The 12,673-nt window shown below is 38.7% G+C and overlaps 2 protein-coding genes across 2 annotated transcripts; both read left to right on the top strand.

Moving 5' to 3' along the window:
* Positions 1-1,003: 1,003 nt before the first annotated feature.
* LSM04_005229 (uncharacterized protein) lies at positions 1,004-5,032 on the top strand (the record flags this gene model as incomplete). The annotated part of the gene is made up of 1 exon (XM_067337516.1): positions 1,004-5,032. One exon carries the CDS (start codon positions 1,004-1,006, stop codon positions 5,030-5,032), a length of 4,029 nt encoding a protein of 1,342 aa, XP_067193545.1.
* A 1,896-nt stretch (positions 5,033-6,928) lies between these two features.
* Positions 6,929-12,175, top strand: LSM04_003539 (uncharacterized protein; the record flags this gene model as incomplete). The annotated part of the gene is made up of 1 exon (XM_067337517.1): positions 6,929-12,175. The coding sequence occupies one exon, from the start codon at positions 6,929-6,931 to the stop codon at positions 12,173-12,175; it is 5,247 nt and encodes a 1,748-aa protein (XP_067193516.1).
* Positions 12,176-12,673: the final 498 nt, after the last annotated feature.

Consider the following 12,673-nt stretch of genomic DNA (forward strand, 5'->3'; position numbering starts at 1 on the left):
CTGTGTTTGTTTGCACGTGGAACTCAACGCGTGGTCGGCTTCTCTAAAAATAGCTGAAACTGTGAAAGCACGGCTCTAATTGATTTAAGTTTTCATCCACAAAAAAAAAAACATTTTCCTCTGGGCGTTGCGTTATACCATTTTTATTGTTGCTATTTTTCCCTGTGGTTGTAGGGTAAAAGCCAAGAAGAGATATATAGTGATAGAGAGAGTTTTCTTCTTGGTGTGCGCGCTTTTTTTTTCGTTTCCCTTTCTTTGCTTTCTCTCTCTCTCTCTTTGTGTTTGTGTGTGTGTTTCTCGGCGTCTCATTAACGAAAAGGAGATAACGGAACAGAAAGAAGGAGGAAAAAAGAACGAAGAGAGAAAAAGAAGGGTTGGTTTCATAAACTGTGTTGTGTACATAGGTACAGTATATATATATATATATATTAGATATATCTTTTTTTGTGGAAGTGAAGTGAAGTGAAGAGAAATTTCTTTTATTCTTTCTTTGTTAGATTGAGTGAGTGATTGTGTGATTTTGCGTGTGTGTGTGTGTGTGTGTTATTTTGTGTATTTCAGAATCAGTAATAAACAAGCAAAAAACAAATAAATAAAAATAAAACACGTACAAATAGATACAAAAAAGGATTCCATAAAGAGAGAAAGAACAGAAAAGCACAATACACGCAGCCAACGTCTTTATTGAAGGAGAAGTAACAAAAAACAAAAAGAAGGATCCACGACTGTGAGAAGAAGAGGAGGAAAAAAAAAGCAAAACACAAACATAAAAAGAAACAACAAGAACAAAGCAAAGAGAAGGAAAAGAAAAATAGACTCCACCCCAAAAGGAAAAAAATCACGAAAAAAAAAAGAAAGAAAATAACAACACAAAATACGGAACGAAGAAGAAACAAGAAAAACGAAAAAGAAAAAAAGAAAAATCGTCAAATACCAAAACAACAAGAAACAAAAAACAAAACAAACCAAAACAAAAATAACAAGAACAGAGAAAATTCAGTTTATGTCCATTCCCAGTTCATTAACGGCCCCACTTCTGTTATGCAGAGGCCGTAGAAGAGACGTCACGACTTCAAATGGAAATAAAAGTGAAAAGAGTGAAGGGGGAACGAACAGAGAAGTCGTCATTCGCGTTTCATCACCTTCGGCATTTATGCATAGCGTACACACCGGAGAAGTTGTTATTCCCCCAGCAGAGAAGAAGAACCATACACAGAACCACAATAATAAACATAACAAGAATATGAATAATAGTGGTAATAATAATAATAATAATAATAATAATAATAATAATAATAATAATAATAATAATAATAATAATAATAATAATAATAATAATAATAATAATAATAATAATACGAGTACCGAGTACGAGGACGGCGAGTCGCCAATTATTACCCAAATTAAAAGCAATCATCCCCACCGTATTCTCCGCTTCACAGAAAAATGGACATTTGCCGCATCTCCCTTCTTCTCTGATGCGACGCCGTGTTGGTCTGTGATGACCACCAACCGTCTCGATCATGTACTGCAGACATGGAGTCAATTAACAATGCATTTGTTATCGCCACACAACAGGCATGGAAGTGCGACTGTCTCATTCTTCCCAACAAAGTTTCCAAAGTGTATTGTCTCAACAGAAAGTGGGTGTGGTGACAGTATTTTCTATGAGGTGCGGGCACATATTCCTATTCATCTTCTTTTTCAACCCTTACCGGAGGCCAACCATGACGATACTACTACAACTTCTACAACTACAACAACTACAACTACTAATGCTAATAATAATAATAATAATAATAATAATAATAATAATAATAATAAATCATCAGGTGTTGTTCCTGATACACTTGCAGAGTTTGTGAGTTCCAGCCGTATGTACGAACGTAGACTACGCGCACTCATGCATGATGCCGTTATTAGTTTTATGTCCAGCGCCTCACATGCGGCGTCGCCAACGAAGTTATGGCAATGTAGTGGGAAAATGCTGCGTGAAGCATCTTGTGTGTCTATTGGCGGTACATTACCCATAGAAGAGAAAGATGATGAAAATGAAATGGACAAGAAGAATAGTAGAGAGGATGAATATGAAGAAGAAGAAGAAGACGTACTAGAAGACGAGACGTTAGTATCCAATGTCTGCTGCGATTGCAGTAAAATGAATGTAAAGGCGATGCATCAACTTCTCTCCCCATCACTGCACGCATTAGCGCCACCAACGCCAATTGTGTTAAGTATGCGAGTGGTGAATGGCAGCAGTTGTGGCTGCAGTGATGATGTTGCACCATTGCCAGGCGCAGGAACTAAGAAAGTACTCGTAGGAGCAAAAACAACAACAAATTTATCAACATCTTCTTCGTTAGCATCATCATCTGAACGAACAAACACCATCTCCACTGAGGCAAACACAGAAAATGGAGAAATAGAAAGACAAGATGTGACACTGCTTGTACATATTGTTGTACGTTTGGCCCGCAGTCAGGCCGAGGATAAACATCAATATCAATCGCATCATCAAACAGCAGAAGAAGAAGGGGAAGAATCAGAACAGCAAGAAGAACCACAAAAGTGGGATGCGGCGGCTATTGCCTTCGAGGTATTAACGCATTTATTCCCCGAACGCTTTGTCCTTCACAGGGCGATGTGTGTATCGGCCGGCACTCTTCGCAATAACGGCCGCACTGCCGATCTTTCATTCTTTAATGCGATCGAATTAACAACGGCGCGGTGCCGCATGCGTGATGCCCGTTTTTGGCTGCCGCCATCGTTAACACCATCACCTTCGTTAACACCATCGTTTTCGCCCGCTAATAGGATGAGTATAATTACAGGTATAATGGAAACACCAGCAAAGACCCCAACAAAGATGATGATGACAACAACAACAACAACAACAACAACAACAACAATAACGTCAACAGGAACAACATCAGCATCAACAACGACATCGTCAGGGAGAAAAGGAGTGCGGGTGCAGCATGATCCATATAGTAATGTTGTAACGTGGACACCCACACAAAGAGAAGAGACACAACAACAACAACAACAACAACAAGAGGAAGAAGGGATAACACCACGTGGGAGTGATGGGCTAAATAGCAATAATGACAGCATTACGATGATGAACAGACAATATGAAGCAGAGGAAAATAATAAGAATAAGAATAAGGGAGATGTGAATGTGTCACATGATACCGCACAGGGAACTCGTACACAGGGCGCCACAACACCCACAGCAAGGGATGATGCAGAGGAAGTGGAAGAGACATTAAATCAATTACGCAAGGAACACCAAGAAACAGAAGAAACTGAAGAAGAATTGGATATTCAAAACACAAAGCAGATGATTCTATCGATGTGTGAAGAGATCGCAGAATCAAGACGAGAATGGATAGAGGAACAAGAGAGACTTGAAGGTCAATTAAGTGCTCTCTTGCTGCAGAGTGTGGGGATGGAGGAGACATGGCAGACAACACCAATGCCAATAGGCACAACAACAACAACAACAACAACAACCGCCATGCGGCGTAAAAAGAACAAATCAGGCAAACACAATACAAATGCGATGACTATTAGTACTACTGGTATTAATGGTATTATTAGTGATACAGAGACTGTAGAATGGATCTGCGCCATCTTTGGCGTCCCTCCTACTGATGTTGAGTGTGGTAATAATATTAATAGTAATAGTAATGGTAATGATAATAATAATAATAATAATAATAATAATAGTGGTAGTAGGAGTGTGGCATTATTGCAACAGACACTTATGAGACATGTGACAAACAGCCCTGCACTAAATAACGCCTACAATGATATGGACGAGTGTGTTAGGGATGTATTCGAGATTATTCAAACACTTGAGAGTCAACTGCGGGCCAAAGCCCTACGAGTACAGTACATTCATCATCAAAGCAGAAAACCGTTAAATGGAGAAGTGGCCGCAAAGAACAGTCGAAAGAGAAAGAATGAAATTCCACTCTTCGCCGCTGACGCGAAAGGGATTTTACAAGAACGTCAACGGCCCACTGGCACCTTATCAAGAAAAACAGATGATGAAACGGCAAAGATGAACATCCACAACATCCATAATCATAATAGTCACAATATCAATATCAGTATCAATATCCACCATAATAACCATCTTAATAACACTGGCGACAGCGTGGTACTACAGTGTACGGCAACTGGATGTATGGAGGCCCGTCATTATGTAGATGCGGCGTGTGAGAAGTTACGCACAGCCGCGCAATGGAGCCAACACTGCCGTAAACAATTGCAGTGCATGCGATTAGTGTGTGAAGAGGTGTTATTGCCATTTCTGCAGGGCCGCACTTTGCTGGAAAAGACAGAAGAAAAAGAATGGACACAGCTGCAGGTGGAGTACACTGTGGCTGAGGCAATACTGCGGGAATCACAGAGTTCAACGGGGAGTGCAAAAAGAAAGAAGAAACGTCCCGCCCCACAATCCACAGCTAATACTACTAATACTACTACTATTAATAATACTATTGATATTAATAGGACGAAAGAAGATAATGATGATAATGAGAGCGAAGAAGAAGAAAATGAAAATTCCGATAATGTGCGAGAAAGAAATGGCGATACCGTAGAGAGCCGCGCCCCGCCGCAGGCAGATCGTCCACTTCGCACGGAAACAATAAATACAAATATAAATATAAATACAACAATGTCAACAATAGGTGTAGTGAAACGAAAAGGAAAGGGTGGTGGTAGGGGTGGTACAATAAGTTCACCACGTTCTACTTCTATTGCAGAATCCCCAATAGAAACAACAACAACAAATATTAATAATGATAATGATAATAATAATAATAATAATAATGATAATAATAATGATAATAATAATGCGAAAATTCGATTGGGAGGAGGAGGAGGAAAGAAGAGGAGTGGAGTAATGGTAGGGCCCAATTATGCAATACTGCGGGAGCGGGAATTATTGGAGCGCAAGACGCTTCTTCTTTTTGTTGTTTTCTGTTTGATTGCTGTATTGGTATTTCTATTTCTATAGGGACATTCTTTCTATTGTTTCTTTTTTTTTGACTTGTTTTTTTTTTACTGCTTTTCTTTTTTTTTTTATTGTTGTTTTTGTTTTGCGTGTTGTCTTTCTTCCTCTTGTTCTTATTCCTTTAGTATTATTATTATTATTATTTCTGACCCCTTTTTTCTATTGTTATGGATGACTCGTTCTTCGTTCGTATTCTCTTTTTACCCCTTTTTTTTCATTTATTGCTTTTCTCTTTTATTTCTATATTATTGTTATTATTATTTCCTTTGTCTTCATGATTTTTCTGTTGCACTCTCTCTTTACACCTCTTGTTTTTCTTTTTGTATTTTCTGTTATTCTTTCCTTTTGCTGCTGCGCTTTAACTGCCCAACGGCATTGCGGTGTATATATATGGACGTATGGTCACATCGGAGGGGTTATAATAAAAGGGTGTTGATCTGAAAAAAAGAGGAGATGAAGTTACATTTACGAGAAAAAAAATACGTGAGGAGAAAGAGAAAAAAAAGAGAAGAAAAAAAAAGAGAGTATGTGTGCATATTATGTATTAATGTGGCTGTGTTAATAAGAAGCACTCATATATATATATATATATATATTGGGAAAAAAGGGAGTGGAATAATAGCACACTAAGCTAATTCATTCGTTCATTATGCTCCTCTTTTGGCTGCTTTCTGTTTTTTTTCTTTTCTTCCTTTTTTTTTTTTTGAGTTGTTTGCATTTTCACTGATGATCGATTTTGTAATTCCCATCAATTTGGATTATCACCGGCTTTTTCTTCTCTTTTCTTTTTTGTTTTCTTTTTAATTTATAAATTTTGCTTCTACAATTATTGTTGCTGCTTCGACGGAACATAATTATTTCCGTTTGTTTTTGTTTTTCGCACGAATTAAACAGACTGATTAAAGAGAAGAATTGAAGGAAGGAAGCGAAAAAAATATAAAAAAAGGTATATCATATATATACTAAAAAAAAAGAAAATCAATGTGCCTGAGGTGAGAAAAAGAAGTATATATATATATATATATATATATATATATATATATATATACGTATATATGTAATAGATATATGTATATGGAATAAAGAAAGAACGTATTATTGAGGTGACTGGGAGTAATTAACATATATCTATCTGCCTTTTTGATGGTTTCTTCTACCTGTTTTCATTTTCACTGCGTGTTTTTTTTTTCTTTTTCTTTTTTGTTTGTTTGGGATACCTTTTATGTGTATCTATCCATCTATTTATCTATTTATTTGTATCGCCATTACTGTTATTTCTATCTTTGCAAGACAGGCCGATTTTAAGGGTATTATTATTATTATTATTATTATTATTATTATTATTATTATTATTATTATTATTATTTCTGGTTCTTATTGCCATTCTTCGTTCTTTTTTCTCTCTGTGTTATTGTTATTTCCAATGCGTTTACTTTATTTCTATCTTTTCTTTTCTTTTTTTTTTGCCCTGTTGTGGGAAATGAAATGAATAATGATGTGAATGAAAGAATGACGTTTTGTCTCATCTCCTTTTCTTCAATTTCACGTTGCACAACACCATAGAGGCTGAAAGGCGAAGAAACAGTGGAATCAAACAAGAACGAGTACAGAATAATAATAAAACAACAACAACAAGGAAGTAAAGAGAATAGTGATAAAGAGAGAAGTAGATAATTACTCTATTTCTTTATTTTTTTTGTTCTTTGTGTTTGTGTGTGTTTCTAGGCACAAGAAGAAAAAAGAAAAAGAGCAAAGTCAAGAAGGACTGAGAAGAGAAGGAATTTTTCCATCCTCATATACACACGTATATATATATATATATATATATATATTGCTTATTTAAGTATATATATACCTTATTGGTTCATTACTGAGAAGAACAAGAACAAGAAGAAGTTTATGCCTACTGCTGCTGATAGAACTCGTATTGATGATGCACTTTGTGTGCAACGCACCAAACCACAAAACTTCCCCCAAATCTCAACAAAAAAAACAACAAAAACAACACCAATGGCAATAAGACCAACAATAAGAGAAGGAAGAACCCCAATCCCAATAGCAACAACAAGGCGAATGATCGGAAAAACACGCATTGCCTCGCCATTACCATCACCAGCACAATCGCAGCTGTCATCATTACCCGCATCTCCGCAAAGAACCACAACGCCCACATATTTTTCTGCCGCCGCTGCCGTAAAAGAAACAAATTCGATGAAAGTTGTGCCACGGCCGTTAGTGCGATATGTGCGGCCCACACCGCGGGAACGGCGAGAGCGATTGTACGCGTATTATGTGGCGCGTGAGATTCTCTCGCAGGACACCGCCGCCGCCCAACACACCCACGCATCTCTGCCCACCAGTATTGCGAATAGTAATAGTAATAGTAATAGTACGAATGGTAATAGTAATAGTGATAATGGTAATAGTCATACAATGGCGGCTGTTGCTTCGGCTTCTACTTTGGTTGGTGTGAATGGGGCATCTCACACAACACCAACAACAGGAACTGGAATAACAAAATCAGTTGGTGCTATTGGAATGACGAAACCGAGTATGGCGATAACAGCAGCAACAACAACAAAGGAAGAGGAAGAAAAAGAAGAAGGTGTTAGTGTTAGTGCTATTACTGGCGGACAAGTGGAGGAAGATAAAAGTTCTTCTGCGTTGTTTTCCCAATCTCACAGTAGTGGAATAAGTGGGGAGGCGAACTTGCATGAGTTACTCCATCATTTAGTGAATGACTATGAAAAACACTATAATCGATCCACACGTTCATGGTCAGAGGAGGAGTTGTTTGATATACCGGAAATGCAAACACTCACCACAGCCGAAAGATGTAAAGAAGAATCACCCTATAAAAAACAACACAAACAGCAAAATAAACAACAATATCAATATCAATGTCAATGTCAACAAGAAGGAGAATGTCAACAAGAACGTTCCATGACTGAATGTATACGTGAGGGAAGAACGATATCTCCATTAAGGGAGGAACTGAGTAGTGAAGGACGCCGAAGATTAGATTGCACACTATCACTTCCCTGGAGACATATAGCAGCAACAACAGAAGAAGAAGAAAAGGAAGATGAAGATGATGAGATTTTCCTGCCGCCAGTATTCCGTAATGCACCCATCGGCCCACAAGGAATAGAAGAAGAAGATGAATACGAAGACTTGGAGGAAAAAGAAAAACGCAAGAGAAATAATAATGATAATGATGATTGTAGTGATATCAGTGCGGCTGCAGGGGCGATTGAATTAGCGGTGGAAAAGGAACGGCGTGCGGAGACGGTGCGGCGACATATGATGCGTGTACTGGCAAGAATTGAAAGGGCCTCATGGCCGCCAAACTCATTCTCTCAGAATACCAATAGTAATAATAATAGTAATAATAATAGTAGTAGCAATAATAATAATACTAATAATACTCTATTTGATGAACTCCTTGGAGCCAGTGAGGCATTATTCGACACACAAATAGGCGCCACACCCCACAATCACGTTGTACAGTTGTTGGAATGCCTCGCCAATGACACAGCACTGCAGAAGTGTGCAGAGGCCACAGCACGGTTAGTTACATATACACTTATGCGTGCACTTCCAGTGGAATTGTATGAGGGAGATCCGGTGGATTATCGTACAGTGCGTCAACGGGCACGATGTGCAGCGAAAAGGCGTGGAAAACAACAACAACAACAGCCACCACCTAGTAATACCACTAATGCTGATACTACTAGTAATAATAATAATAATAATAATAATAATAATAATAATAATGGCAATGTAAATGAGGGAAACAAATATCGACCAGTAACTGTACAGAGAAAGAAAGATGAAAGGGTTTCACCGTCATCTGCACCACTTACATCACCACGACCACGACCACGAACCGCCAACACCACAAATGCTATTCCAACAACAACAACAACAACAACGACAACACCGAAAACAAAAACAACAAAAACACCGACAAGCTTAAGAACTGTATCTCCATCGACTATACGAAAATATAATATCGATCGTCAAAGCAATGTGGATGGTTCATCTTCTGCGGCTTCTCCATCCGGTTTTGATGGTGAGGAAAATGATGGGGAATGTTACTTTCTCCATCAGGATTCCATGTCTCTCACACAAGCACTACAAAGTGTGGCTCTTCGCAAAGGAATTTGGCTTTCCTCCACAGTGCCAATGATGCAGCGGCCGCCTTTGCATGCCTGTGGACTCCCACTCCGCACCGCACGTGATATCGCACTATGGAAACGTCCACCAACATGCACAAATAGATGTGTATCACCGGCGAGGGATAATAATAATAATAATAATAATAATAATAATACTAATAACACCAAAAATAATCATAATAATAACAACAATCAGGAATCTACACATGATGATTATGCTCATAGTCATAACAGGTGTAATGATACTAATATTACTACTATTACTACTAATACGACTACTTCTTCTGCGGCTGTTGATAATGTGGGTGAACCAGGCATAACTACACATATGGCACAACTCCTCGCAACAGAGCCTCGACGACCAGCAGCACCACAAGAACGAGATGACTGGCGTCCCACTACATTAGCACCGATTCTCATTATTGCTTATGGTGGTTATGGTGTGGCACCGTTTAGTGTCAATGAGTCAATGTTTATGCCGAGACAGGAAAGAGATGGAGGAGTATTTTTAACTAGGGATGGGACAACGTTTACTACACGTGATAAATTTCTTGGAGAGCATAATACGGTACTTTCAGCAATGAATAATTTTATGCACCCAGAACCCGCATTATTACCACTACAGTCTATTATGCAAGCTATCTACCGTAGTGTTAGACAAAACCGTGTCAATCGTATGGATGAAGTTATTACGGATATTCCACCTGTTGTAATGGAACTTCTTATGGATGTTGTACAATCATACGAAGCATTTTTTCAATCTATCCTGCGCATGTCCTTTGAACCCGCATCTGCTCGCTCCTTCTTTGTTCACACTTATCGTGAAACGTTGCTTAGTTGGGCTGTTATTGTTATTTGTGAGAGTGCTATTGGGTACGCCACAGAGCGGGCTGGTAGAGGACCTGCAAATGTACAATGGACCGGTGATGTGAAACCGGAGAAGTTTACAGAAGAAGAACTGGAAGAAATTGCCCTTTCAGGTCTTGTTGAGAAGACATTTCCAAATATGACACAATGGGGATATGATGAACAGTTATTTCTTCGCACAGTGGATACACTGCGGGCGGTGATAATAGAAACCATTGGACGTGTAAAAGGGGAATTGTATTTTCTTATTGCCGGTATTGACAATCGTGATGCCGTACTTGGACAATATCGTGAGTATCTATATCAGAGAAAAGCCATGCAATTAGCGATGCAGGCAAATGAAGAAGAAGAACTACAGGCACGATTACGTGGTGGTGCTCCACTTACCGATTCCACACCCATTTTTAATTATATTCATGGAAATGATACAACTCCACTTTTCCCACTTATTGAGGCTGTGGCTGCTGCTATTGGTGATAATGGTCTTTCATTAACACACACGGAGAGGGAATCCTCTCCACTGGTGGAAACCCAACGTTGTTTATCTAATACATCATGGCGTCCTTCTGCTTTATCGCGTAGTTATCGTCAACCGCAAACACAACAAACTCGTTCTTGTGGTGGACATTATTCCTTTGCCATGTCTACACAATCCTGCGATTTATTAGCACACACAACACCAGAACATGGAAAACTCACACCGGCTATTATGTCTTGGCAACCGGGATATAGTGGTGGGAGTACGGTACGGGATCATTATATGCATAATAAAAGGTGTAAAAAGACATCATTATCGTTTTTACTAAAGCAGCAGCGACGACGAGGCACACGAACCCCACAGGAAATTACGAAGAAAAGTATATTCGATCTTTCATTACGTATGTCAGAAACAGCACCATTGTTAAACATGATGAGTGCGGAGTCTACACTTCATCTCTCCGTTCCTAATGCCACTCTGTGTGAATCCCCTTCTATAGACACGATTGATCCGAATAATTTACACGAACAACAACAACAACAACAACAACTACCAGTACAATCCCAAACACAGCAAGAGTTATATTCGCATCCTCAATCACGATCGTATATAGCACGACGAACAGGAAAACCTTATCCACAAGGACATTCCTCATGGCGTTCACTTGTTGCAGAACTTCCCGATAACTTAACTGTACGATCTGTGCGTCGTGAGTTAGTGGCATTAAAGTTTCGCGGTGCTCGCCCAGCAGATACTCCTAATGCTCCTCCAGTCTCAACGCATACTTCACCTCCGGTTGTTTCTTCTTCCCAACATGCCTCATCACTTTCTAGACGTGTGACGGCGTTATCTGATACAAATGCCGGTGTTGTGATTGGTAGATCTATCTCACATAATACAGGTGATACCACTTCTGTAGTTCCTCCTCCTCCTCCTCCTCATAATAATAATAATAATAATAATAATAATAATAATAATAATAATAATAATAATAATACCAATACTAATCCCAATAATACTAAGAATACCAGTATCAATAATATGAATAGGAGTAGTAACCATTCCACTAGTTCACCACTTCATCCGGTTAACGCTTCAGAACCATCTTATGCAGAATTGCTGATGTCGAAACCCTCTCCAGTAGAAACAGGAATGGGAAATAAAAAAGGTCAGACATGCAGTGAAACGCTCGCAAGTGTGGTTGGCCCACGACAAGCCACAGCAGTCGCACGATTGCAAAGAGCATGTGAAAATACCGCACAGTTTCGTCTGCGGTGTAGTGATATGGGAAAAGGAGAGGAATGTAGGAGTCGCGCGGGAGTTATGGAGACAGAGTGGTATGCAATGGGAAGTTTGGGGTTTATTGAGCGGCGTACCGTTGCGTGTATTAAACGTTCTCGTCAAGTAGCGGCATTTGATCTTCGGCACATTTCGCCAATTACGGCATTGGGGAAATGTGTGATGCGTTCGAGTGAGGACTGTCCACCACTTAATACGAATGAAAAACAACAATCACAATCACAACAACAGGAATATGGACAGCCACAGTCGCCGAAGCGTGATGGACTCAAACCCAAACAACTACATTTGGGGAGAACAATAATTCCATGGACTTTGTAGCGTTATCTTGTTTTTTTCTTTAGTATTGGTATTATTATCATTGTTATTTTCTCTTATTTCTGTAGTGCTTGAAGAACAAAAAGACTAAAAAAAGTGTGTTTTTGCTATTTGCTATTTGCTATTTGCTCTGGAAATCATGTATAGTTGGTCCAACAAAACGAATTGGTTCGATATAGTTTTTTTTTTTTTTGCAATCTATGTTTACAACTGCCCATGTACTTTTTAAGGTTTTTTTATTTTGCAATTCTTTCTTTCTTATATGCTTATACCTTTAGTGTTTTTTCTCCTCTTTTTTATTCTGAACCATTTGTTTTGTTTTGTTTAGATGTAAAATTGCACTTCTTCTTAACCATAAATTTCTTTTTTTTCTCGGTTTTTTTTTAATTAGTATTATTAACTCTCCATTACGTGTATTCCTGTACATTTACAGATTTTTTCAAAGAATCCTTTCTTTTGGGAGAAGAAAAGCAAAAACAAAACAAAACAAAAAGCAACAAC

The sequence above is a fragment of the Trypanosoma melophagium genome, assembly GCF_022059095.1.
Source record: "Trypanosoma melophagium isolate St. Kilda chromosome Unknown ctg16segment0, whole genome shotgun sequence".
Classification (NCBI taxonomy): Eukaryota; Euglenozoa; class Kinetoplastea; order Trypanosomatida; family Trypanosomatidae; genus Trypanosoma; species Trypanosoma melophagium.